Source organism: Xiphophorus couchianus, chromosome 5, assembly GCF_001444195.1.
Source record: "Xiphophorus couchianus chromosome 5, X_couchianus-1.0, whole genome shotgun sequence".
Lineage (NCBI taxonomy): Eukaryota > Metazoa > Chordata > Actinopteri > Cyprinodontiformes > Poeciliidae > Xiphophorus > Xiphophorus couchianus.
Genome location: NC_040232.1, coordinates 3,391,646 through 3,418,521, shown reverse-complemented (window position 1 = coordinate 3,418,521; position 26,876 = coordinate 3,391,646). Strand labels below are relative to the sequence as shown.

The 26,876-nt window shown below is 39.2% G+C and overlaps 4 protein-coding genes across 5 annotated transcripts; 3 read left to right on the top strand and 1 right to left on the bottom strand.

Annotated features, from left to right (window-relative positions):
• On the top strand, positions 1-8,687 carry dnajb14 (DnaJ heat shock protein family (Hsp40) member B14). Its single transcript, XM_028018717.1, has 8 exons — positions 1-188; positions 1,994-2,159; positions 3,103-3,248; positions 3,748-3,936; positions 4,515-4,597; positions 4,676-4,785; positions 7,728-7,900; positions 7,973-8,687. Exons 1-8 carry the CDS (start codon positions 56-58, stop codon positions 8,095-8,097), a joined length of 1,125 nt encoding a protein of 374 aa, XP_027874518.1. The 5' UTR covers positions 1-55; the 3' UTR covers positions 8,098-8,687.
• Positions 8,688-9,556: 869 nt separating this feature from the next.
• Positions 9,557-13,536, top strand: pla2g12a (phospholipase A2, group XIIA). The gene is made up of 4 exons (XM_028018718.1): positions 9,557-9,998; positions 11,274-11,350; positions 11,431-11,596; positions 12,870-13,536. Exons 1-4 carry the CDS (start codon positions 9,713-9,715, stop codon positions 12,986-12,988), a joined length of 648 nt encoding a protein of 215 aa, XP_027874519.1. The 5' UTR covers positions 9,557-9,712; the 3' UTR covers positions 12,989-13,536.
• Positions 13,537-14,116: 580 nt separating this feature from the next.
• On the top strand, positions 14,117-19,299 carry LOC114145166 (caspase-6). The gene is made up of 8 exons (XM_028018609.1): positions 14,117-14,250; positions 14,612-14,641; positions 16,038-16,080; positions 16,825-16,977; positions 17,053-17,129; positions 17,932-18,107; positions 18,178-18,328; positions 18,867-19,299. Exons 1-8 carry the CDS (start codon positions 14,232-14,234, stop codon positions 19,100-19,102), a joined length of 885 nt encoding a protein of 294 aa, XP_027874410.1. The 5' UTR covers positions 14,117-14,231; the 3' UTR covers positions 19,103-19,299.
• A 1,255-nt stretch (positions 19,300-20,554) lies between these two features.
• Positions 20,555-26,362, bottom strand: LOC114145165 (deoxyribonuclease-2-beta-like). Of its 2 annotated transcripts, none has more exons than XM_028018607.1 (7): positions 26,236-26,362; positions 24,855-24,952; positions 24,497-24,671; positions 23,322-23,403; positions 22,004-22,168; positions 21,729-21,926; positions 20,555-21,187 (listed from the first exon to the last, which is right to left on the bottom strand). In XM_028018607.1, exons 1-7 carry the CDS (start codon positions 26,299-26,301, stop codon positions 20,781-20,783), a joined length of 1,191 nt encoding a protein of 396 aa, XP_027874408.1. In that variant the 5' UTR covers positions 26,302-26,362; the 3' UTR covers positions 20,555-20,780. The 2 variants fall into 2 exon arrangements, with proteins under 2 accessions (XP_027874408.1, XP_027874409.1); XM_028018608.1 differs by having other exon boundaries at positions 24,855-24,983; positions 26,236-26,283.
• Positions 26,363-26,876: the final 514 nt, after the last annotated feature.

Genomic DNA, 26,876 nt, shown 5'->3' with positions numbered 1-26,876 from the left:
ACGTGGTTTGAGCTAATCAGCTGACTGCAGGGGGAGGAGGAAGAGGAAAAAGAAGATGGAAGGGAACAGAGACGAAGCCGAGAAATGTATCAACATCGCCACAAAAGCCCTGGAAGCAGGAGACAAAGATAAAGCCTTCAAGTTCCTCAACAAAGCGGAGAAACTGTACCCGACCGACAGAGCTAGAGGTGAGGCTAGGCTAGGTTAGCCTGGGAGGAGGCTAGCTTAGCTCCTGTCTGTATGAATCAACCTGCTGTTAGCATGTAGCTAATGTTCTCTACCATTTTAGTCCATCCAAACTCTGGATGGACTAAAATGATCACAAACATCCGTTTGGGCTCCTTTACTGATAGAAAGTAACTTTTGTGATTCTGGTAAATTTAGTAACAAAGATCCCAGTTAGCCAGCTGAGCTTTTGGCCTAACCTAGCATAGCTTGTGCTCAATTTAAAGGGAAACAGGCGTTTTAAACTCTAGGTTTAATTCACTTTTTAGTGAATTTAATTTATGTCATGCGGAAGAAGATTTGGGTAATAGAAAACAGAGATTCTGACTTTAATCTCGGATATAAATCTCAAAATTGACTTTTGTTCTTGTTGGGGGTGAAATATTTTTACCTATCTTTATTCTTTATTGGGAACTTTTCCCCCATAATTTCTGACTTTTGACCCCCATTAATTATGAATATTTTTTGCTAATAAACCTGACTGTTTCCTTATTAATTTCGACTTTTCTTTTCTATTAATTTTTACTTTGTCCCTGCATATTTAATTTCCCTTTGGGATCAATAAAATGTTTTTTTTTAAATCGATTTGAATTTGCATAAATTGACTTTTTTCCACTTAATTCAGACTTTTTTCAATTTTAACTTTAGAGAAACTGACCTTTCTTAATAGTTTTGACTTTTTTCTATTAATCCTGATTTTTCTTTCCTGTTAAATCTGTTTTTTCTCGCCTAAATTGTGACTTCTCCCCCCTAATAATTCTGACTTTTTTTCTTTATTAATTCAGATTTATATTCTCAGAATTCAGAGTAAAAGGTTTTGTTTTTCCTGTGGCTCTAATCCTCTTCAGCTCTGCTTAGTTTCACAGCAATAACCTTATTCTTATTTTTTATTTACCAATCAATCCATCAGGTCAGAGGCTAATGTCTGTTGATTTATTAAGTTGGGTTTAGATCTAATTTCACTTTCGGATACATTGGGGGTCATAGTTCAGAACCAGCAGGTTTGGTAGCGGACTAGTGGTTAGCTTTAGCCAGGAAGGAGGCAAATCCTTTAATCGAATGATTGGCCCACTGAGCTTTGGTAATCCTGGACACATGGCAGGAAAACAGGCAGGCTAACACAGGCTAACTTAGGCTAACACAGGCTAACACGTCCAGGTGGGTCAAACGTCTGCATGACAGCATGTTGCACTAATAATCTGTTACTGTAACATGTTGCTATGCTGTGGTTTAGGCTGTATAGACAGACTGGAAGATTTTATAGGTTTAGATGAGATAAGAACAAAAAGAAAGTTTGAATGTTTCCATTTCCAGGAGGAATTAAAGAAAAAATAAACTGTTATAATGCATCCATCCATTCATTTTGTTGCTTTGCCCCAAATGTAACGATTTGTTTCATTTTATTTTATTTACCAGTTCCTCTTTATTTTAATAAAACATTCCAGTAAAACAGAAACTGATCTGATTAATGATTGAAAGCTTGAGAAAAACATTTTGCTGTTTCTACAACTTTTTATCAGTGGGATAAAAAGTATTTACACCCTTCCTGTTCTCCTGTTTTATCTTATTTTTGCATATCTGTTTAAATGAAAGTTTGTTATTAAAGGAGAAAAAACCCAACATGTTCCTGTGTGAAAAAGTGATTTCCAGTTTTAACTTTTCCATTAAATCTGTATCAATATTTCATAATTTTGAAGCTCTGCGCCTCGCTGAATGCTTCGTTCCATTTTATTTTACCCGTATTTTTCCTGTTTCTGGTTTTCTCCAGCTCTGTTGGACTCGTTAACGAGGAATGGGAGCTCGGCGGGTAACGGCGCGTTTCGCCGGCGGCCCAAAGATTGCTCGGAAACGTCGCAGGCGGGAGGACAGAGTCAGGAACCGGCGGGAGGCGACTCCAAAAGCTTCACAGACGAGCAGGTGGAGGGAGTCCGCAGGTGAGAGTGGAGGATCAGCGCAGAAACACTTTCAATATGAACCTTGAACCCCGCCTGTGTGTGGTGTGTGTGTGTGTAGCCGTTGCCATGGGAACCAGTTTATCTTTGGCTCTTCCCGCGAGGCGGCGCTGAGAGACGCTAACGGTGGAAACCAGGCGACTGAAACGAACATAAAAAAAACAGTGATAGATGGTTTATACTTGTTTCATTATATAATCTGAAGTTTATTCTGTAAAGTTCTGCTGGAAGATTTAATAAATCTGTTGTAAGAAGATAAAACAAAACAAAACGGCGTTTAGCTGCTGAAGCATTTCCTGATTCAGTTTCAGGAACCATCAGTTACCTGGATCCTGATTTTATAAAACTCAAAACTCTTTATCTGGGAAAAAGCATCTAAAAATAAATCAGATTATCCACAGACCTCTGGTGGAAACACAGAACGGCCGATCCTGAACTCAACTTTCTCCTGAGTCTTCAACATCAACAAGATGAGTCGAGATTATTTAGACAAAAACTTAATATGACAATAAAGTTAAAATAATACAAAAGTAGAGTGTAAAAAATACAACAAAATCAAAATATTACGAAAATAAAGTTAAAATAATATGAAAATGAAGCCAAAATAATATGAAACCAGCCATTACAATAAAGTCATAATAACTTGAGAATAAAGTCATATGGCAAAGTAAAAATAATACAAAAATAAAGTCATTATCTGAATAAAGTCGTAATAAAGCAAGAGTAAAGATAGTGTTGGTGTAGTTTGTTGTTTTTCTGTTTCTTTTCTGTGTTTGTGAGGACCACCAGCGGTTCTCTGCTGTAGCACATGAGCCTGTTTTCAGAAAATAACCGATCAAGGCAGAGAAACATCTGAGTTCTACAGATGATCACAGAGGTTTAAACCTGACGTTTGGGTCTTTCTCTCCATGTTTCTGTCCTGCAGAATAAAGAGTTGTAAGGATTATTACGAAGTTCTGGGTGTGAACAAAGAAGCCGGAGACGACGACCTGAAGAAGGCGTACAGGAAACTCGCTCTCAAGTTCCACCCAGACAAAAACCACGCACCGGGAGCAACGGAGGCCTTTAAAAGTAACTCACTGCGCGCTGAAGAAACTGTTTGTTTTCTACATGCAGATCAGCTTTTGTCTACTTTAATACACATTATTATAATGTTGGAAAATTAGAGCAAAATGATGCATTTTTAATTCAACATTTTACTGATAAATAGATTAACAATAAAATTGTAAAGTGAAATGTAAAAATAGATTTATAAACACATTTTATGTGTTTATTTCTGTTACGTTTTTGTCATTAGGACTTGGAGGCAATAAAAACCCCAAATTTTGATTCTGAGAAAACTATAATGTTACATCAGGCCAATTAAAATATTATTTTTAACATGAAAATGTTATCATAGGGACAATTGTTGAGATTTAGCCAAGTGGAAAGTTAAGTGGAAGGATGAACTGAACACCTGACCTTCATTTCACAACTGATAGAAGAATGAATCTGTTATTTTTTCTCCTTGGTGACCAGGTAGTGCCATTACCTCTAACCTGCTGGGTATTTGTTGCTTTCTTCCCTTCAGAGATTGGGAATGCGTATGCGGTTCTGAGCAATCCGGTGAAGCGGCGGCAGTACGACGTGACGGGCGGGGAGGAGCCCAGCAGCCCGAGCCAATCCCATGGCGGCGGCTTCGACTTCCACCGGGGCTTTGAGGCCGACGTCACGCCTGAAGACCTCTTCAACATGTTCTTCGGCGGCGGCTTCCCCTCCTGTAAGACAACAGTCCATGAACGCACCATTAGTCTCATCGTTGCTACAGAAACACAATTCACCAACATTAACCTCTTAATGCCTGAATTTATATTAAGTTTTCCAAAAAGCATTTTTTTATTGAACATTAATTTGAACATTGCACCCACCATTAATTTTAATTTAGGTTTGATGCTAATTAGATCCACTGGGCATTTAAGGAATGAAACGGTCTTTTCAATCTTAGTGTGTTGATTATTTTAATCAATGATGCTTTTGTTCAAACAAGACTTTGAAACTGAGTTTCAAATTTAAGCAACCATTGTTTGTTTTTAATAATTTAATCATACTAATACAGATAAATACCACAAATATCTCTTGCTGCACAGTCTGATGAGCTCCCAGTCCAGATATTGCATCAGCCCAGATTTCCATATCGATGCATCCCTGATAATTGCCTATGTAGAAACAAATCTTTTGTTTCCCTCATGATTTTTGTCAGGATGGTTGTTAGATATTTTATGCTAACGTAGAGAGCCGCTGTCGTCTGGACAACATGGCGGCAGGTTTCTGACCCCAGCTGTGATGTTCTGTCTGCAGCCAGCGCTCACACGTTCACCAACGGCAGGACGAGTTACAGCCATCACAACGACCGCCAGGCGCGGACCGAGGAGCGAGGAGACGTACGCCGATTCATTTCAGATTGGTTTCTGTCTCGGAATCGCTTCCATCTTACAGATGTCATCTCTGTTTCTCTGCAGGGCGGCTTCTCGATGTTCATCCAGCTGATGCCCATCGTGGTTCTGATTTTAGTCTCGATTCTGAGCCAGATGATGGTTTCCCCTCCGCCGTACAGCCTCTACTCCAGACCGTACGTCTGCACACAGCTGGGTTTCTAATCCAACTTTTAAAATGTCACAGAAAAGAACATGGAATGTTTCTGTCTATTGGGAGCGAACCAATTAGGCTAAAAAGTGTAATTTCATCAGATGCTACGCGTGGCTGTAATAAACAGGAACTAAACTAGTACAGAGGCAGGGAGCGGGCCATATGGACTTAGTTTCATTACAATATTTTGTGCAACTATGGAGATAATGATAAAAGTGATAAGAAGTGAAACACAAATGCTCCTGTCATGAAAACAAATTTTGCTGGATGATAAACTGTTCCAGACTTTTTGCGATAAACAATAATATTGTTGTTGTTTATTTCAATTCGACAAAGTTGAGTTGAAATAATCATTTTGTATATTTTTCATTTGAAATATTTTGTATATGTATTTATGAAATTATTTATTTTGTACATTCCAGTAAAATAGAATTCTGAGAAATTATATTTTATAAATAATATATTTATATATAGAAATATACATATAGAAATTATATTATTATTATTAGTAGTATCATTGTTATTATTATTGTTTTTGTTTTAGAAAAAGCACACAGATAAGTTGGCATAATACTGATAATTTAATTTACAGAATTTTATCCTTAAATCTATTTTTTTTTATATACACCGTGTTCCAAATTATTATGCAAGTGATATTTTCTCAGATTTTCTTAAATGGTCAATGCAAATGATGGTCAGTATAATTTTCAAATCAAAATTAAATTAAATTTTACTGAACAGTATTTTTTTCAAAAATAAAAAACTCAAAATTCACTGTTCGAAATTATTATGCACAGCAGATTTTCTAAACATTTTATGGATTATAAAGAACTGCAAACGGTCATTCTTTGAATGTGCAGCATTAAGTGGTCACATGTACTAAAATCAAAAGCTATTTCAATCAAAAACATCTTAACAGACCAAGTTCCATGTTAACTTTGGACCTTCTTTGATATCACAGCACAATTCTTGCATCCATTGAACTTGTGAGTTTGTGGAAAGTTTCTGCTTGAATTTCTTTGCTGGATGTCAGAAAAACCTTCCCAGAGCTGCTGGTTGATATGAACTGGATTCAGATCTTCTGTTTGAGGAAACTCCAAAGGTTCTCAATAGGGTTGAGGTCAGAGGTCAGAGGAGGATGGTGACCACACCTTCCTCCCCTTTTATGCCCATAGCAGCCAATGGACCTTACCACAGGGCCGCGTTTCATTGGCTGATGCCCATTCTACATGGCCGTCTCACAAACACACTTAGCTTCCCGTCAGCTAAGAACAGCATAATAGCAGAACTGATACAACCTCTACACCTTGAAGCCTGTCTGCTACACAGTCTTACGTAGCTAAACAGATCAATATGCAATGTGTCTGTATCTGACATACACTAAAGATTTTATTTTAGCAGAAAAGGCTTTGGACTAAACTGTTACTCCTGTTAGCCACGTTAGCACCAAGTACAGCTAGTCAATCAACCATCGCTGTGTTCAGGGAAGCGCTGATTAATAATCGATAAATAAATATCAAGCCTGGAAACTTGATATCGTAACGGACTGAATGTTGTTTTTAACGTAATCTTTGCTCGTCTTGCGGGGTGCAGGCGGTTGCCACGGTAACAGGTGTGCTTAAACTACAGAGAGAGAGTAAAAAGGTAGGAGTGGTTTTGAGTTGATCACCTGTTCAGGTTATTTTACCTTTGTTTCCCTTTGCTGTGGCTCATTACAGCCGCTGTAGTTTCTAACCGTTGGACTAATTACCTCGTTAGTTTGTGAGTTTACGTCATTCACAACAAACATCAAATAGAACAAATATATTTCATAAAATTTTAACAAACAAATGGCTTCTACCGCGATAATTATGTGAAATTAAATTAATTATATCCCAACTTCAGAAGATTTGCCTTTACCTTTGGTTCCTCCCATCAGTCTGTAGCTTCTCATATTGAGGTCAAAGTTCAGATCTACCATAACTGACAGACACCTGCTGGCCTCAGGTTTGCAACCAGCTTGTGACTGAGAAACCAGTAACCTCCTCCCAGATGATGACATGAACTTGTTAGTTCCTCTGTCCATTTAGTAGCTGATATGTTGTGAAAATCCAGATGCACTAATCAGTCATGTTTACATAGAAACAACGCGCCGTGAGGCTTTGCATGTGAGACTTGTGGTCACGTGGGTCGGTTGTGGGCGGAGCTTGGTAAGGTCAATGACACAGTGGTATTCTTTGCAGCATTCATTGTCATGCATGAAGATGATTTTGCTACTGAAGATTCGGCTCTTCTTTTTGAACCATGACAGAAAGTGATCAGTCAGAAAGTCCAGATACTTTGCTGAGGTCATTTTCAGACCTTCAGGGATTCTGAAGGGGCCGACCAGCTCTCTCTCTCTCTCTCTCCCCGTGATTTCAGCCCACAGCATGACGCCACCTCCTCCTTGCTGACGTCACAGCCGTGTTGGGCTGTGACCAATCCACTACTGCGTCCATCTGGACCATCCAGGGTTGCACATCAGTCATCAGTGAACAAGTCTGTTTGAAAATTAATCTTCATGTAGGGCTGGGCCCACTGGGACCGGTTCTGCTTGTGAGCTCTGGTTAGGGGCCCAATAGTAGGTTCATGCACCGCAAGCCTCTGGAGAATCCTCCACCTTGAGGCTCCAGAGGCTCCAGCAGCTTCAAATAACTGTTTGCTGCTTTGTAAGCATATTTTAAACAAAATTTCCAAACCGTTTCAATAGAAAAATTGGTTTCTGAATTCAATCGTGACCCTAAAAGTCAGAATCGACTCGCTGGACTCTTGACAGATTTGCGTCTCTATTGTCTGGTTTAAATAAAAAGGGTTTGTACATACATCTAAATATATCTTAGTGTTTTCATTCATGTCATTCAATAAGTTAGACTAAATATTTTTGTGTTGTCCTCCGTCTTGTTCCAGGTCGACGGGTCAGACCGTGAAGAGGCAGACAGACAACCTGCGTGTCGATTATTACGTCACTCGGGATTTCAAATCGGAGTTTAAAGGCTCGGCTCTGCAGCAAATAGAGAAAAACGTAGAAGAAGACTACGTGACGAACGTCAGGAACACCTGCTGGAAGGAGAGACAGACGAGTCAGTAACCGACGCTTTGTCCTGTAACGTCTCCTTCGTTCTCGCCGTCTTAACGCTGTTTTTCTCCTGCAGAAACGGACCTGCTTTACGCGGCGAAGGTCTACAGAGACGACCGCATGCGGAAGAAGGCGGAGCTTATGACGATGGAGAACTGCAAGGAGCTGGACAGACTAAACAACCTGTTCCGAGGCGGATGAGATTGTAGAAAATGTGAATATATGAATAGATGTATAAGTTTGTTTTTTTTAAACAGAGAGGCTTTACGATAGGAGCAAAAGATTATTAAATTATTTAAGGTTAAAAAGCGTCTTATTGTTTGCGAACGGCTCTTCCTCCTCCTCATTCCAGCCTGATCCCAGGAATCGCCTTGTTGCATCGTAACGAACTGGTCTGCACACCGACCAATACTTAGACCAGACTTATTTTTATTGAGCCAGAAGGACCCGGACGCCTGGTTGTAGATTTAACGGTGAGATTTCGGCATTGTTTCTGAGATGTTCTTCACTGACATCCATATCATGAAGGAGCAACAGAGTCTGGATGGTTTTTTTGTTTTGTTTTTTTGTGGAGAAAATTAATTATTTGGATTTTCTTCTGCAAAATTGAATTCAGGTTAAAAGTGGAAATCGGTGCACATCAACATCTTCATCCATTAATGGTTGTACACTTTCATTTTTGAATGTTTAAAAGTTTTGGCACATATTTAAGTAACTCTAGAAGAAACTGATTTTCTCTGCAGTGCTGGCCTGATCATTTAAATAAAGTCAAACTGGTACTGTAGTCTGGATGTACAGTGTTCTCTGCTTCTATGTCTGTGTGGATTTCCTGGAGTTTGATAAGCAGGAATAGTTTTTTTTCTGCAAATGATTGGATTCCTCGAGGTTAATAAGGATACTAAGAAGCATTTTTATAAAGCTATGTTTATCATTGGGACTAAAGTCAAATTTCTCAAAAGCTAAAACCAATGAGTGTGAATTTTCAATGTGACATCCATCCAGCAGGGGGTGCTGTAGCACAGTTTTTACACAGAAACAAAATTTTACCTGGAATATTTTAAATTTTGCAGATGGAGGAAGCTGAGAGGAAATGTTTTGATTAAATATATTAAAGTCATAAACCTGCATTTTAAAGCTAACGCTTCTAGTCCTCATCTTTAGCATTAAGTTATTTGGATTACAGTTCTGGGATGGATGGAAAGCCTAATTTTCTCCTTTTCTCAGAATTATTTTTTTCCCTCAGATCTCTAGCTTTAATCTGAAAATTTTGACTTTTTATAATGAATTCTAATTTCAGATTTCTAACCTATTTTTTCCTCAGAATTCTGACTTTTTTTCTATTTATTTTTCCTCAAACTTGCCTTTAATTGGAGTTCTGACTAATTTCAGAACTCAGATTCTTTAGACTTCTGGCTTTAATCTCAGAATTTTGACTTTTTAATAATTTTAATTCTGACTAAATTCATATTTTTTTATTTTTAATTTGTGTCTTTATTCTCAGAATTCCGACTTGTTTTCCTCGGATTTCTGCGACATAAACTCTAAACCCCTAATAATCATCTTCTGTACTTTTTTAGTTAAACGTCAGGATTTTTGCGCCGCTGTGAACTGTGGGTAATGTAGTTCATTAATAACTAGTAACAACCGCTTTTAACAACCTTTACTGTTAAAAACGTTACTCTGATTCAAGACCGATCCTCTGTGACGATTCCCAAAAGTGACGAGATTGTTTGTCCAGGATCACGTGACATTGGAAACCCGGAAGTAATGTTACAACTGATAATTGTCTGATCGCTGGTATGTTTTTAGCTAAAACATGTCAGACATGACATGTCATGACAGCGGGAGGTCAGGCAGAACTTCAGCTGGCATGATGGGTCCAGGTGCGCTGCTGTCCGTCCCGGTTCTGCTGCTCGGTCTGCTCTGCTGCTGCGGACTTTTCCCAGATGTTTCTGCCTGTGAGAAAGAACCGGAGACCCCGGACTGGAGGATGACTCTGAGAACCATCCGGAACGGGATTCACAAGATCGACACGTACCTGAACGTAGCGCTGGACCTGTTCGGCGGAGATGACGGACTCTGTCGGTACTCATGCAGCGATGGTGAGTCTGAGGACTTCACCGCCATTTTTCTTTGGTTTTATGCCAGTTACGACTGTTTTGTTTAAAAGAGTTCAAAACACATAAAATAACGAGGGAGCTGAAACCTGGATGTCGGGTGACATCAACAAAGTTTAGTTTGGTCCAAAGCAACAATTTCTGCAAACCAAAAAAACAACTTGAGACTGTTTGCAGAAAGCAATACTTTTGTTTCCCCCGATATAGTAAGATAGAAAATCTAATCTCCCCAAACTCTCCCAGTATTTTCCTGTCCGTCAAGTTTCTCCTTCCCTCGGATGTTGTGCCGATCCATAATTAAGCTCATGTTTGAAAACCCAACTCAACGCTTTGTGCGTTGCTAGAAAACAAAATGAGTCCAACAGCTTTCAGTCTTTGCGGCTCTTGGAATCATTTTGTGTGAATCTGGACATTATTTTTATTAATGTAAACATCTGAGATGTTTTTTTTCTATAATTATAATTTAAAGCCATTGTAAAAAGAAAAAATGAGTAAATTTCTTCCAGGAATCTCAGAATTTTTTATATTAATCCGAGACATTTTGTAGAAGAAACATGGAAATTTCTGAGCTACAAAAAACAAAAATTGGCGAGAAAAAAACTTTAATTTTTTAGATTAATCCCAGAAATGTTCTAGATAAAACAAGGACATTGCTAAGCTTCAAAAGTAAAAATTTAGAGAAAAAAAACCTCAGAAATGTTGAGATTAATCTGAGAAAAAATGGAAATCTTCAACTTCTGAAACTCAGATATTTCTTTTTTTTTTTCTAGAAAATTTCTGAGCCTAATCTCAAAATTTCAGAATTTTTCTGTCAGAAATGTATTTCTTTTTTTCTCCATAATGACCGTTTTACAATGCAGTATTTTTTGGATCTAAAATAAGTTTTACTTTACTTTCCCTTAAAATATTGCAATGTCTGATTTATTTTTGAAAATGTGGATAAAATAATTAATAATAAAATTATTTAGCAGTTTTAATTGGGGGAAGATTATGCCCATCTCTTGAATATTTTCAAATTACCAAAAAGATGTGGACACCTCGGGGTTAAAGACAGAAAACAGTAAAAGAATTTTGTAGATCAAAGGTGTCAGTCAGGACAAGGGAACAAAAATAAAATCCACATTATTCTTTACCACGGCATCGTAAAGACAGTGATTAGGATTTGAAGAAATTCTATCAATAAGTAAGAGAAATATTGAGAAGTGAATTTATTCCAGTGTCTCATCTCAACGCAGCAGCTTTCCTCCTTCTGTCTGTCAGGATTCAAACCGATGCCTCGTCCCGGCTACAGGCACCCTCCACCCAACGGATGCGGCTCCCCGCTTTTTGGATTTCATGTAATCTGCTTCAGTTTTGGTAAATACGCTTTGTTTTCCTGTGAGTCCAGTAAACCCAGTGACCGTCCTGTCGTTTCCAGTTCGACCTGGGAATCCCGTCCATGACCAAATGCTGCAACCAGCACGACCGCTGCTACGACTCCTGCGGCCGCCTGAAGCACGACTGCGACGATCAGTTCCAGGACTGCCTGGAGACCATCTGCAGGAACGTGCAAAGGACTCTGGGATTGTCCCAGACGGTCCAGGGTAAGAGGTCGGCCTGGAGGTCGCCTTCTGCCGCCATCAAAAAACCTAAAGCTCCCGTTTGTAACGTTTATAAAAATGTGTTTGTTTTTATTACATATGTGTTAAAACAGTTACCATCTTGTGACAGGTGATGATACAGATAATCTGTGAAAACATTGATTTCTTCCACCTGCTCCTTGAAGAAATGCACCGCTCACTCCAAGCGAAGGAGGCGGGTCTTATTGCTGTCAATCACCCTCATGTACTTACTGCAAAATGTCCTAATGGTGAAGAAACAACTTAGTTACAGGAAAATTATTTATGAGCTGTCCTTGCTAACTAGCCTTAGCATTCATAACAGTATCTGCTGTGGGTGATTGTCAGCGCTAAGACCCGCCTCCTGGCTCTGATTTGTTGTTTCTGGTTAGCACTGAGAGAAGGCACAGATTATTTGTTTCATTACTTGTTTTATGACATGGTGATAGTTTCAACAAATATGTTAAAAAAAAAGATGCATTTTTTAAATAAAAGTTACATACTGCAGCTTTAAATGTGAACATTTTTTTCTTGCAAATTTATGACTTTTCCAGTTTTCTGGTGGAGATTTACATCTCTGTCATGTTGGGTTTTTTTCTTATTTACAATGACCTTTATAATATATAATTATATATAATATAATTTATAATAATTTTGTGGTAAAAAGTTTAGTTAATATCACACAATTAAGGGGCATGTTTTTTTTTAAATCACATCTTTTTTTTATTATAATAAAAAAATTTTCTTGAAAACTTCAGATAATCCAGTTTTTTTGTGATCATGTGAAAAGAAAAACTGGATTTTTTTTAGATTTTTGCTGTGAATGTTTTAACATAAATCAAGTCACTTTAACTTAATAGCAGGAGTGACTCAAACAAAACTATTTATTTATTTATTGTATTTTATTCCATCGTGTAGCTATAATAACATTTGTAGAAACTTTATAATAAATTTTCAAACTTATTTATTTCTTGTTGCCATAGGAGGTAGTAAAACTGAAAGCTGCAGGTTAAAGTTTTGACACATTGTGTCCACTAGATGGAGCCAAAGCTTTATTTTAAATGTCATCAGGCTCTTATGAGCTGAAATTCAAATCTAACCCTCATTATTTAAGGTTTTACTCCTGAGCAGCCAGATGTTCTTTTGTTGTTAAAAAATATTTCAAACTATTCAAGAAAGTATTTATATATTTAATACACTTATCCTGAATGGTTTGCTGATCTTCCTGCTTGTTTTTCTGCTCTTCAACCCTTCGCAGCGTGTGAGTCTGCAGTCAAGCTCCTCTTTGACGCCGTCATGCACCTGGGCTGCAAGCCGTACCTGGACAGCCAGCGGGAGGCCTGCGTGTGCCAGTACGAGGTGAAGAAGGAGCTCTGACGGCGCTGCAGACAAACAGACTCTGAAATCCGGACGCCGGATAAATAAACTTTTCTGAAAACATGTAGATTTTTCTCAGGGATGTAGCCTCTTTGGCTAAAATTAAACACTGCAATGCAAAGTGAATGTAACATAAACAATTTTTCTTGTAGGTGGTAGCTAATATTTGTCCCTTTGCGATCCACTATTTATTGTATTGTTGTAAATCCACAGGTTTCTGTGATGAAATGGAAACTGGTTTCATTCATGTTTTGACTGGACACAACATTTTAACAAACAGTAAAAAGGGTTTTACAGAGTTCAAAGGTCAGCAATAAAGCACACAACAATGTTCTGCAACATCTTATAACAAACGGTGTCGCTTTTTATTCTGGATTATTCTCACATGATGCTAATCTCAACGTTCTTGTAATCCCTGTGAACTTATCCTAGGGTCAATGCTCAAATTAATTAGAAACACTAATTATGATACTAAATAAGTTTATTCTTATTCTGTCCCCCACTAATGATAGGTGGGGGACAGAATAAGACATTTAAGACAAAAGAAATACTTTTTTCAGATTTTTTTTTCCCTTTATTTTGAACAAAACAATAGCAAATGAACAGAAAATCACAGATTAATCAGGAGAAACATATAGAAATCAGCCAAAGGCTCATTTAACATTAAATAATTAAATATTGTCCTGTTTTTGTTTCATTCTTTTTTGCTTTGTGCTTCTGTGGAAAACAAAAAAGTCAATGACCCTGTCCCACCGTTGGGTAAATAAAATAAAAAGGGCATGACTATTAAAATATTAAAACTTTTGCATTCCACCAAATATTTTATATATTAAGTTTCCAAATTAAAAAAAAAACTTGCTGTATTGTTGGCCATATATATTGCATTCTTGGTCTCACAAAATCAGTTAAATTGCCACAATTTGGCCCCTGAACCACGCTTTGGACACCCCTGCTTTAACTGAGTGGACATATGGAGTGACGTGTAAAGTGAACTGATTACAATCTTTAAGCTCCTGCGAGCTGATAGATTCATAACATCCGTAAAACAAAACGCCTTGTTCGATTTCGCCAGTCGTTTCCGTAGACTTGTTCCTTTTTAATTCAAGTCAACCAATCGTTCTCTCCGGTTTCAATTTCCAGCCAATCACATCGCGGGGGCGGGACTAAGTGTCAGCTAGTTTTGCTGGTTGTTTTAAGGAAGCAGCTTCCAATTTTCCACTCCGAGCCAAGACGAAGAGTCAACATGTCAGGTGACATTGCAGGTAAAAAGAACAACTTTATTACATGTTTATGTTTTAAATCTGAAACTATCTTAAAAAAACTCAACAGTTAAAGTCACAAGAACAACTGAACTGAACTGCGATACATTTTCGCTTCTAATCTGTTCCCAGATGTTTACTGTGTTTCACGTTTCAGTTCATCTCAGCATGTTGTAAAACTCCAGAGTCATAGAAATAGCTATTTTTTTTTGCATTATTATTATTATTATTATTATTATTATTTTATAGTTTTATTTTTTTGAAATGCTTTTTTTCCTTCTCAGTGGGTGTCGTATTGCAGCTTGTTAAACAGGTTTAGGAATGTAAATCATTTTTCTGAGATTTGTTTCTCCTTCCTCTCCAGGAAGCGCGTCCACAGCCACTGACAGTGTGGGTGAGTAACCACTACATGAATGATCTTCTTAAAAATAAAAGCAAAACTAAAACATCACATCAATTCACTTTTATTAAACTTGGCTGATTTTTTATTACTATAATAAAAACTATTTATTATTATAAAAATGATGACATATTAGCGCATTTCACAGATTATAAAGTATTTTATCAGACTTTCAGAAAAGTTTTTATGGTGCCGAAATCATTTATGACCAAACTAAATGGATATTTTAACATACTAACAACATATACTGCAGAAAACTGCACCTATTTATTAAAGCGGTTTTCTGTTTTTACTTTTTCTCACGTTGAGCTAAATCTGTGCAGCCATGCAGATCACTTTCATCTTTAACTCACTAAAAATGAAATGCTAGTCCAGTAAATCCTGATTCTGTGTACTCTGTGGTTTAAGTACCTCTGTTTATTGCAACATAGGAAAAACCAAGCACCTGAATGTTTAGCTGTAATAAATGCAGATGAAGTCACCAGCCTGCAGCAGGAGACGTGCAAAAACATGCATGAGTGTGAAAACAAGCTGCTTTCTGTTTTTTTATCATGCTGCCTTTCCACTACAGATGTGTGCAAATCTTTGTCGATTTTGTGTTGATTAAATAACAAATGAATAAATTTTTATAAGGCTGAAAAACCACATCATAGTGCAAAAACGTTAATCAATAAATGTATTTGTTTTGTTTTTTTTAATAATTGATTGATTGAATTCAAAAATACTTTATTTATCCAAAGGGAAAATAAATGTTGTAACTAATATCATCCAAGTTTCTTCAGAGTTGTAGATACTGATGGCTGTAGGCAGGAAAGATCTCCTGTAGCAGTCTGTATTACAGCAGATCTGAAGAAGCCTCTGACTGAAGACGCTTAAGCTTTGATTAGAAGATTCACTGGAAACTTTATAATAATAATAATAATAATAAAGTTGCTGGCATATTTGGGCCACTGTAGATAAAAAGAAAAGCAAATTTTCACCAAAAACTCACAAATTTCTAGAACAATTTGTCCTGTTTAAAAGTTGGATGTTGTCTGTTTTCTTACCTCTGAGATTATAAAGTCGGATGTTTGTGATTGAGCCAAGCAGCCGACCTCGTAGAAACGGGAACGACTGGAGGAAAGAAGAAGAATAATCATCTAGACATTTTGGGTAGTTTTGGCCGAAATGACTCCTGCATCATTTCATTATTTAGTTTCTTTCATGTATAATGAGCTGAATAATCCCAGCGACAGATTAAAGACTCGCTGTGGATCTGCAGCGTTTTCCCAGCACAGACTGGGAGGCCAGTCAGCAGGGTGTGACTGGAGTCGGGTCGACTTTTCTTTCTTTTCTTTTTTCTTTTGCATTTTGAGTGTTATTGATTTAGAAATGTCTTTTCGTTCTGCAGCGTCTGCAGAGAGTTTAACGGAGACGGATGGTTTCTTCAGAAGGTAATCACTTTTTATTCTGTGTTTCTGTCACCTGCAGATTAACAACATTCAATTAACGATTATTTTAGTGATCAATTTATTCTATTGATTATTCTGACAGTAAGTTTTAAAGGAATTGGCTGATTTTTTATTTAACCACTTCAGATTATTTTATACAACACTAGAAATGCATAAAAATACAAACAAATAATTCAAGATGAGGAAAGCTCAGGCCTTTCTGCTGACCTCAGCATGAATACAGTGAAAGGCTGATCTGTTATTCTGATGAAGCAATTAATGATTAAGGAGCTGAAGGAGTTGAAGAGGTTTTTATTTTATTTTTTTTACATAATTTAAAGCGGGTAAAGCTAAAACTGCCTCTAGAGGAGTTCTGTGTAGTTCCATGGAGTATTAGAGAAAATAATAAATAAAATAATGATAAGAATATTTAATTACAAGAATAAATTTGTAGTATTATGAGAATGTGATGATGTTGCCACTTCATCATATGACTTTATTCTTGTACGACTTTATTCTCGTGATCTTGACTTTTATTTCTTGACTTTTTTTTTAATAATGCAAAAGCTACATATTGTTTTGGCTTAATTACTGCCCTGAGTGTGTTATTATTTTAGAAAATGGCCTTATTTTTAGTCAACATATCCAGTTAATGATTAATTGATTACTATATTAGTTGACGATTATTTCAATAGTCATCATTTTCAGTCTGATTAATCGTTCATGTGCTGATGTTTCTTTGTGCAGCAGCCCCGTCGTTTTGGATCCTGCGGAGGAATACAGGATGACCAGAAAGCGGCGAGGCGTCGCTCTCATCTTCAACCAGGAGCGTTTCTTCTGGCGCCTGGGCCTGAACACCAGAAACGGGACGAACGCCGACCGCCACAACTTAGAGAGGAGGTTTGTTTTCCTGAAGCAGGAAGAACCGGCCGCTCAGGCACAGCAGCTTTATCCGAGCTCATTCTGTCTCTCCAGACTGCTGGAGCTGAACTTTGATGTCAGGAGTTATGACGACTACAAACTGGTGGACGTCCTGGAAAAAATCCATGAAGGTACTGGAACCTTCTGTCTATCAGAATATATAGTTTATTTCCTTGTTTTAAATATAAAAGTATTTAAAGCTGCAGTAACTTTTATTAAAAATGTTTATTTTTTATGTTTTTGTTGATGAGACACATAATCTGTGAAAAAAATCAAACTCCTCTGCCTTCTCCAGTTCTCCCAGTTCTAACTGGAAACAACCAATCAGAACCAGGAGGCTGTGATTGGTTGTTTTTGGTCGGAAGTGGTCCGGCGTTTCTTCAGGTAAGAGAGAAGGCAGAGGAGAGCGACCTGTTCTGATGAACTTTCATGACATGGTGACGCTTTTAACGAATTCTTTTATAAAAGTTACTGCAGCTTAAAGGATGTTTTCACCCCTGATGGTCCGTTAGACTTGATTCGATTGGACACCAAAGTTGCAACATTTGTTACGTTTTCAGCTGGTACAGTTTGATTTCACCAAGTGAAACGATCCAAACTAAATATAAAACCTGTTCCCCTCCTTGCCTGTTGGGGCCCTGCAGCAATAACCACATACCCTGTGCTGTAGTCCACTTCCTGCTTTTGGACCGGTCTCCGGTCCACTTGGTGCTCACATACAGAACTATATGTAAGCCAGGGGTTTGTAGGCAGATCAAACGATTATTTCTAATCGTTTGGTCTGCCTTTCTAGACAAATGGACCGGAGTTTGATTAAAGTGGACTAAACTGGGCTGGTGTGAATGCACCCTAATTGTTGGACAAAGGAAGGAGTATTCTCTTGATGTGAAATGATCTTTAGCTGCTGATCAAACCTTCATTTTGTTCCTCCAGCTGCCGAAGACGATCATTCAGACGCCGACTGCTTCCTGCTCGCCTTCCTTAGCCACGGCGAGAACGATCACGTCTACGCATACGACGGCAAGATCAGCATCCAGGACATCACCGCCATGTTCAAAGGAGACAAGTGCCAGAGCCTCGTCGGAAAACCCAAGATCTTTGTTGTGCAGGTAAAAACATGGCAGTGAAACCTTTGGGTTTAGGAAACAGCAGAAGGTCTGAATGTTTCCATGTGTGAAGGCTTGCCGTGGGGAACAGCATGACGTTCCCGTGACGCCCTGCGACGCCGTGGACAACGACGTGAAGACAAATGAGACGGTGGTGGACGCCTGCGCCATCCACACCCTTCCTGCCGGCGCCGATTTCATCATGTGTTACTCTGTTGCTGAAGGTGAGCCGTCCGCATTATGTTCAGAAAACTTTCCATTTTCGGCGCCGGTGACGGCGGCGCAAGCTCAGTCCAACTGCAGCCCGCCATGTTCAGAAATGTTCAAAGTTGACAAAAGAGTTTAAAATATGACAAGGTAGTTGTGTTTTATTGGAAGAAATTATTGACAACACTTGCAGATAAATATTTAAAATAAAAATATTTTTTTGGCACTTCAGTTAAATCCTTATTAAGTAATGAGCCAGTGGACCTTAAAAGAAGCCAAGTAATGTAAAATAAACTAAAAGAAATGGACAATGATGAGTCAAAGTGTAACTAACCCCCCTGTGAAAGCATAAGCCCCGCCCCCTAAACAAATGTAGAAAAATCCAACAAAGTGGGCGGAGCCAAAAGGCACTGAGGGGCGTGGTCAGGTCAAAAGTAGCACTGTTGCTTTCTTACAGTTGAATGTTATTGTTTACATTAGGAAATTTTGCTCCTGCGCACAACGCTGGAGGGCAGAAAGACGATTCCTTCACTCGCCTCCCGCTTTGGTTTTCAGGTTACTACTCCCACAGGGAGACCATCAACGGCTCGTGGTACATCCAGGATCTGTGTGAGTTACTCCAGATGTACGGCGGCTCGCTGGAGTTCACGCAGCTGCTCACGTTGGTCAACAGAATGGTCTCGATGCGCCGAGTCGGGAACTGCAATGACCGCAGCGCAATTGGCAAAAAACAGGTACCGTGCTTCGCTTCGATGCTCACCAAGAAGCTCTACTTCCGGCCGAAGAAGTGATCAACGGTTCGATTGGTTGGTTTAAATCTCAGCTGGTACGGCTGATCCACTCCACAAAGATGAGAAAAAGATCTAGTTGTTTTGTTTCTTTTTATATGTTGAAAACAATCCTGGCAGATAATTTGCACAGAGAAGCCTTCTGCTCATAAATCACTGTATCTGATAAAGTTGAACCTATCAGGAAGTTTTTAATCTTAGTCTTTAAATTTTTTTGTAATTGATCTTGTTTGGTGAGTAGCAGCATAACATTCAGAAATGATTCAGAGGTTTTCTAGTCTCAGGTATTTCCTCAGAGGCACCATTGATCCTACTGGACCCATCGTGCAAAATTCACTTTTTGCTCATTTTTATACGACCATTTGGGTTTCTACTCCTTCTAAAAACACCCAAAGCCTAAAAACACTCAGTCAGTTTTGGCAATAAGTTGATGTTTTTTGTGAATGCAACATCTCAAATTAGTAGGCACTGCCCGTCACCTAGCAACCCCAGCAGAATTCCACCCGTCACCTAGCAACCCCAGCAGAATTCCGCCCGTCACCTAGCAACCCCAGCAGAATTCCGCCCGTCACCTAGCAACCCCAGCAGAATTCTGCCCGTCACCTAGCAACCCCAGCAGAATTCTGCCCGTTACCTAGCAACCCGAGCCAAGCTCCAGTACATTCGAGCAGCTGGTTTTACCGCTGTATGCGCTGTACAATGGCTGCTGGAAAAGGCAAGAGTTTTGTTGTTGACTTACCATCCAGAAACCACTTGATGCATTCTTGTTGGATGTGCATCAGGCTCTACTTCTGCTTTTCAAAGATGTGCAGTTATGTAATTTTGCATCCGTTTGCAGCCATTTTCTCATGTGAGTGTAAACGTTGAGTTGGGGGGCGTGGCCAACAGCAGCTTGTTTTTATTTAAAGTAATGACCCCCTAAAACAGCCCAAACTAAAATACAATGTCCTTATCTAAGAATGATTTTGTGCAAAACATGTTTTGTATAGGCCATAAGTCTACCCTAACGTGTTCAAGGAAGCATAATAGGTCATCTTTAAAGCTCACTGCTTAAAGACAATAAAGGGAATCCATGTTGTTGTCTTATCCAGTTCTTGGTTCATCTCTCAATGCAGATTTGCACTCAAACTGTCAACAAACGCTAATATGAAAACCTGAAAATGTTTCTGTTTCTTAAAGCTGTACAAGGGAATTAAATCACTTTGAACTTTCTTATCATGTATTTCTGTGTTTATGAGCTGTGAAAAAATAAAAACATTTTTATCACTATAAAATGTTTTGTAATTTATTCTGAATTTGTAATGTAGGAAAAGGTGCTAAATCCAGTTTTATGGAAAAATGTGTTTCTTATTTTTGCAAAAATTAACATTGATACAAAAAGTGTTTCTAACTTTTCTTGACCTCTGGAGTTAAAGATCAAGAAAATCAGGACAGGAATAAAGGCAGAGATAAACATGGAGCTTTGAGTGATTTATTACTCAGAAGTTTACATCAGAGCGACAGCTTCTTAAAAATCAGGTTTTCTGATTTCTTCATTGAAATGTAATTTTTCAAACAACCAGGAAGAAACATGCATTTTATTGTAACAGTAATTTATTCTGGAATTATCTCCAGTTTTCTGATCGAAAGGCTTAAGTCGAAAAAGCATTGATCTGATGCGATCGATGTGGACTCTGCCGATCTAACCGATAACTTGAAGATTGTCTCCATCAGAGTTTGGATCACAAACTGGGCGGGGACGTTTCCGACAGACCTGAGGATGGTTAGCAAATCTCAGAAAGTGACGTTGGACCCACTCGAGGCGGATGCAGAGCGCCCCGCCGAACCGCTTGAACTGAGATACGGCCCTGTTCATGTCGGCGATGCAGGTCCAGTGTTTGTTCTGATCCTTAGCTACGCACCACTTGGAATGGTCCACGTTGGAGTTCCACGTCTTCTGGTTACCCACTATTAGGTCTTCGACGTTGATGACTGACCAAGAAGAAACGCCAGGACAGTAGGAGTCGGACTGGTCGTCCGGGCAGCGCCATGTCTGGGCGTAGACGTCACTCTTGATGTTCTTGGCAATGCTTAGGTAGAGATCTCCAACTGGAAGAAGAAGAGGCAGCTTGTTGGGGTCCATTTAAGTCGGTTTCCCTCTTTGGTGAGTTTGTTGTGTAGATGTGAACACAGAAATCAGACAAAAACAACCATACAGAGATCTGCAACCTTGATCCTATGCGTTGAAACACTTCTGTAGCAAAGTATGTGTTGCATACACATACTTTGCTGTGTATGTGTATGCAATACATACATGTACATATGCAATACATACATGTTCACATGTGGGATATGAACACATATCCCACATATGGACATGTTTGTTCACAAATCTGGAACAAACTTCCACGAGACTGCAAAACAGCTGAAACACTGACTTACTTTAAATCTATACGAATAGAATAAATAAACCAATGAAAATCTGTGATGCGTTCAGGACATCTTCTCATAACCTATTTGATAAAAGTTCTCAGATTATTTAGTCAATAAACAGACTGAACATCCTCTCCTGGTTTAGCGATAGGTTCTGGTTCTGTTGGAGTTTTAAACGGCGAATATTAAAGAACAATCAGGAGAGGACGACTCTTACCCTGTTCATCTTCATTGGCTTGTTTAGCAAAGATTTGAAAGCCTTGGTTCCCTTTGGATGTCAACATTGAGACCTCAACCTTATCAGGTGTGTACGGAGGGCCTTCTGTCCATTTCACGACATTTTTTAGTTCCTCGTGAAAATCGTCTGGGATATAATGTTCAAATGGAAACGCATTGATGTACTTCAGATGTGTTCCTGCAAACATTAAACAACGTGTAATTAGAAATAATTCATCAGTAGTAAATCCTACAGTATACTGTCTGAACTCAAACCTATCGTAGTGAACTGGTCGTAGTTGAACGTCACACAGATAAATGTTTGAGCGTTTCTATTCCCGCTTTTTGGCCAGAAGTTGTCCTGCTCCCTTCTGAAGGGGAACTTAGGGGTGCTGTGCAAGATCCAGACTCCTGTACTGGTTCTGTCCACCATCACGAGTCCTGCAGGAAAAAACAAACAAGACTTTCATTATCACAGAGAATGGGAAATGAAACCCATCCTGTGACGTTTGACATCACATGGGTCAAAGGTCAGGAATACTTAAATATGAAAATAAACAGGTTCAGAAAAACAGATGAAGCAAAAATGGATTTAATTTCTTGAAGGACTGAAGACTCGGCCTTGGAGTTGGTATGAATGACCTGAAATCTGGGAGTAGTGATGAACTCTGACTCGAACCTTCAAAGCCACATAAAGACGGTTACAAAGTCGGCCTTTTATCACCTGAAGGACATTTACAGGATTAAAGGACTAATGTCTCAGCAAGATCTAGAAAAACTCATCCAGGTATTTATCTGCAGGAGAGTCTTCACAGCCTAAAAAATCAGTCCTCCAGCTGCAGCTGATCCAGAATGCTGCTGCTGGCGTTCTGACTAAAACCAGGAAGATAGAAAACATCACCCAGTTTTAAAGTCCTTCCAGTGAGAAAATAGACTTTTCTGGTTCTGGTTCTGTCTGCTCTGCATCCCCAGAACCAGAAGCAAAGATGGAGAAGCATCATTCAGCTTCTATGCTCCTGCTATCTGGAACAAACTTCCTAATTATTGATATTTATTGATCCTTTCATTGAGCAAACAGTGGAGAAAAAATAGTAAAAATAACAATCCTGACAATATAGATAACCTGAGGTTGTTATTCTCATCCAATGAAAGCGCAGTGCCTCCCATGATGGCTGCAGCCTCTCTGCTCATGTTTTATATTGTTTGTGTTTTTGTTGTTTTTTGAATGGGCTGTACTGAAACGAACATCGCTGCGCTTCTGTTCACTGGCAACAAAGGCTGATTCTGATTAAATATCAACTGAAATTTACTGTGACAACAATAAATCAAAATTCTTAGTCAAAAGAAATTTACCACAATACATGATAAACAATACGATAAATGCTGTAAAGCACTTTGAACTGCGTTGCTGCTGAAATGTGACATACTAATAAACTTGGAAAGGAAGCCGCCATCCTGAACAGATGCATTAACTAACTGCTCTTCATCAAAATTAGCAGTTCTGTATTAGCAGTTAGCTTCTCCAGAGCTGAAAGGTGTGGAAAGACATTGGCAATAGCCCATCAATATTAAAGCGATTAAATGCTTCCTCTACCTTTGCTGTGGCCAAACCTATTTGGCTTGGCGTCACATCCTGGCGGCTGATCACTGTAGCTGATGAACCCGAAGGTCTCGTCCTGCAAACACAACCTTCATCGTTCAGAGTTTACAGACTGCAGCATTTCTGCTCAGACACTGTTAATGACTAACTGAGGCACCGAACATGAAATCAGAGGGCAGGAGTCCAGGCTGGTTGGGAGACGTGGCCGCTCCGTCATGACTATTCTGATGATTAATCAAATAAAAATGCTGCAGATCTTTTATTTAATATTAGAAATGCATTAATAGATTAAAATAAACAGTTTAATTCCTTTTTTGAATAAGAAAAAGACATTTTATTGCCTATAATGCAATAAAATGACATTCTTTCACATATGCTAACCAGGTGAAGCTAAAGCTACGTAGCTTGAGTTCTGAGTAGAACATGTTTAAAAACAATATAAAATCCAACTCAATCAGTCTTGGCACACCACGCGCCGCGGGATGATCGCTTACGATCATCAAATGTCTGTCTTAGAACTCGGAACGTTCTGAAAAGGGAAAATCGGGCCAGAACATGGTGGCATGTGAACTTTAGCGGGCACAGCAGCAGGCAAAGCTTTATCTGGCGGTTCGACAGATAAAGGCCCAACGGGTCGCAGTAAAATTATGAGGCATTGATCCACTGATCTACAGAATATTAGTATGAACTGTAGAGCATGTTAGGGCTGCAGCTAGCAAGTAACGATTATTCTGAAGATTAATCAAATAAAAAAATGGAAAATTGTGAAGATTTTTAATTTAACTGCTTAAAGTTATTTTATACAGTATTGAAAATAGATTAAAAGCTTAAAAACAAGTAAATTTCTTTTTTATATAAGAAAAAAAATATTTGTTTATGTACAATACCACAGTATCACAGTACGGAGTTCTGAGTAAAACAAACATACAAAGAAGATTTTTAAATCTTAAATGCAAAACATGAAAATTCTTTGCACAGTTTTGTCTTAATTTCTGCTCTGAATGTCTTGTTTTGACAGTAATGACCCTTTTCTTGAGTCTCCAGCTAACGATTAATCGATTACTACATTAAATGAAGATTATTTCAACAATCAATTAATCACGATTAATCGTTTCAGCCCTGGAACATGTATGTAAATGGATTGTAGGAAATGGAAGAGCAGACGGCACCATGTTTCTGATGGGTTTGAAAAGAGGCCTCAGCGTATTTCCCAGAGCGCTGTTCGCGCTGTTGATGTTGTTCAACTCCAGGTTCCTTCCCTTCGAGTCCATGTAGAAATACTCGGTACCACGGGTGGATCCACTGGGAGTTGGAATGTTGTAGGGCATCTTGTATAAAATGTACCTGATGAAGAATAAAAAAAAAACAATTTTATAAACAATGAAGTTGACTTTATCCAACTTAGATTTGGTTTTATTGTCAATTCATGATCATGTTGTTACCATGGCGATTCATTCTGAGCTGTTAGCCGGTTTCCAGTCCAGCTTGTAACAAATTATTGCAATTTGATGTTCGGTATTTTCTCACCAGTCCACTTCAGCATCGCTGTGGTCTTTGCAGGTCACTGATCCGTGGGATCCCCAGCAGAGGAGCCCAAAAACCAGCAAGAAGCTCCACATCTCCCACTGAAACACACAAGAAGCTCCACATCTCCCACTGAAACACACAGGAAGCTCCACATCTCCCACTGAAACACACAAGAAGCTCCACATCTCCCACTGAAACACACAAGAAGCTCCACATCTCCCACTGAAACACACAAGAAGCTCCACATCTCCCACTGAAACACACAGGAAGCTCCACATCTCCCACTGAAACACACAAGAAGCTCCACATCTCCCACTGAAACACACAGGAAGCTCCACATCTCCCACTGAAACACACAAGAAGCTCCACATCTCCCACTGAAACACACAAGAAGCTCCACATCTCCCACTGAAACACACAAGAAGCTCCACATCTCCCACTGAAACACACAGGAAGCTCCACATCTCCCACTGAAACACATAAGAAGCTCCACATCTCCCACTGAAACACACAAGAAGCTCCACATCTCCCACTGAAACACACAAGAAGCTCCACATCTCCCACTGAAACACACAAGAAGCTCCACATCTCCCACTGAAACACACAAGAAGCTCCACATCTCCCACTGAAACACACAGGAAGCTCCACATCTCCCACTGAAACACACAGGAAGCTCCACATCTCCCACTGAAACACACAAGAAGCTCCACATCTCCCACTGAAACACACAAGAAGCTCCACATCTCCCACTGAAACACACAAGAAGCTCCACATCTCCCACTGAAACACACAGGAAGCTCCACATCTCCCACTGAAACACACAGGAAGCTACACATCTCCCACTGAAACACACAGGAAGCTCCACATCTCCCACTGAAACACACAGGAAGCTACACATCTCCCACTGAAACACACAGGAAGCTCCACATCTCCCACTGAAACACACAGGAAGCTCCACATCTCCCACTGAAACACAAAGGAAGCTCCACATCTCCCACTGAAACACACAGGAAGCTCCACATCTCCCACTGAAACACACAAGAAGCTCCACATCTCCCACTGAAACACACAGGAAGCTCCACATCTCCCACTGAAACACACAGGAAGCTCCACATCTCCCACTGAAACACACAGGAAGCTACACATCTCCCACTGAAACACACAGGAAGCTCCAGCACTGCAACTATTCAAAGGCAACTTTTTAACGTTTTCACGTATTTTCTGCTTTGAGTTATTTTCCTCCGTCAGTCATTCTGTAAGGTCCAGATTAAAACAGTTCATGCCTGGATTAATGCCATTTCCTCAATATATATTTCATAGACTGAACAATTGTTATTTTCACAGTAGCTGAATTTTAAAAATATTTTTAGAAGTGACTTACAGTAACAAAGGACCCAGAGGTTTCAGCGCTCCGTCGGTCTTCTCTGGTCCCAAGTTCAGCTCTCATTGCTTTTATTCCCCCCTGCGTCCCTGACCCAATTTGTTTCTGGGCTCTCAGCCACGTATACAAAAAAAGCTGAAAACAGGATTTTTTATTTAATCTTTCTAATCAGGACGAACTTTGTCTTTCCGTACTGAGCCAAAGTTCTGCTGCGTTTTAGTAAAACCGGGTCAGAAACTGATGTAAAACTGATTTTTGTGAAATGGAAGTCTTATGACTTGAAGTTTTGTTCCTGAAATGTCTGAACCTTTTGTTTATGTCTTGTATAAAATGTTTCTATCAACCTGACGGTGCGTTTCAGCTTAAGACCTCTTGGACAGATCCGTGCCGGCAGAATCTCTGGAACGAACCGCAGAAGTTGGTAAACCAGCGGCGCCGACCGAGACACAACACTTCCCCTTCTACCGACTCGTCGACTCTGCAGTTGTCAGTCCTGGGATCCACAATGTCAAAGGTCATCCATGACCCTAAATCTACTTTAAGCAACCAAGGTTCAAAATCTCCTCCCTCTCCAGGACTGATAAAGAGCCAGGCTAAGAAAAAGAAAATCATCTCAAGAATAAAGTTATATTGCCAGAAAA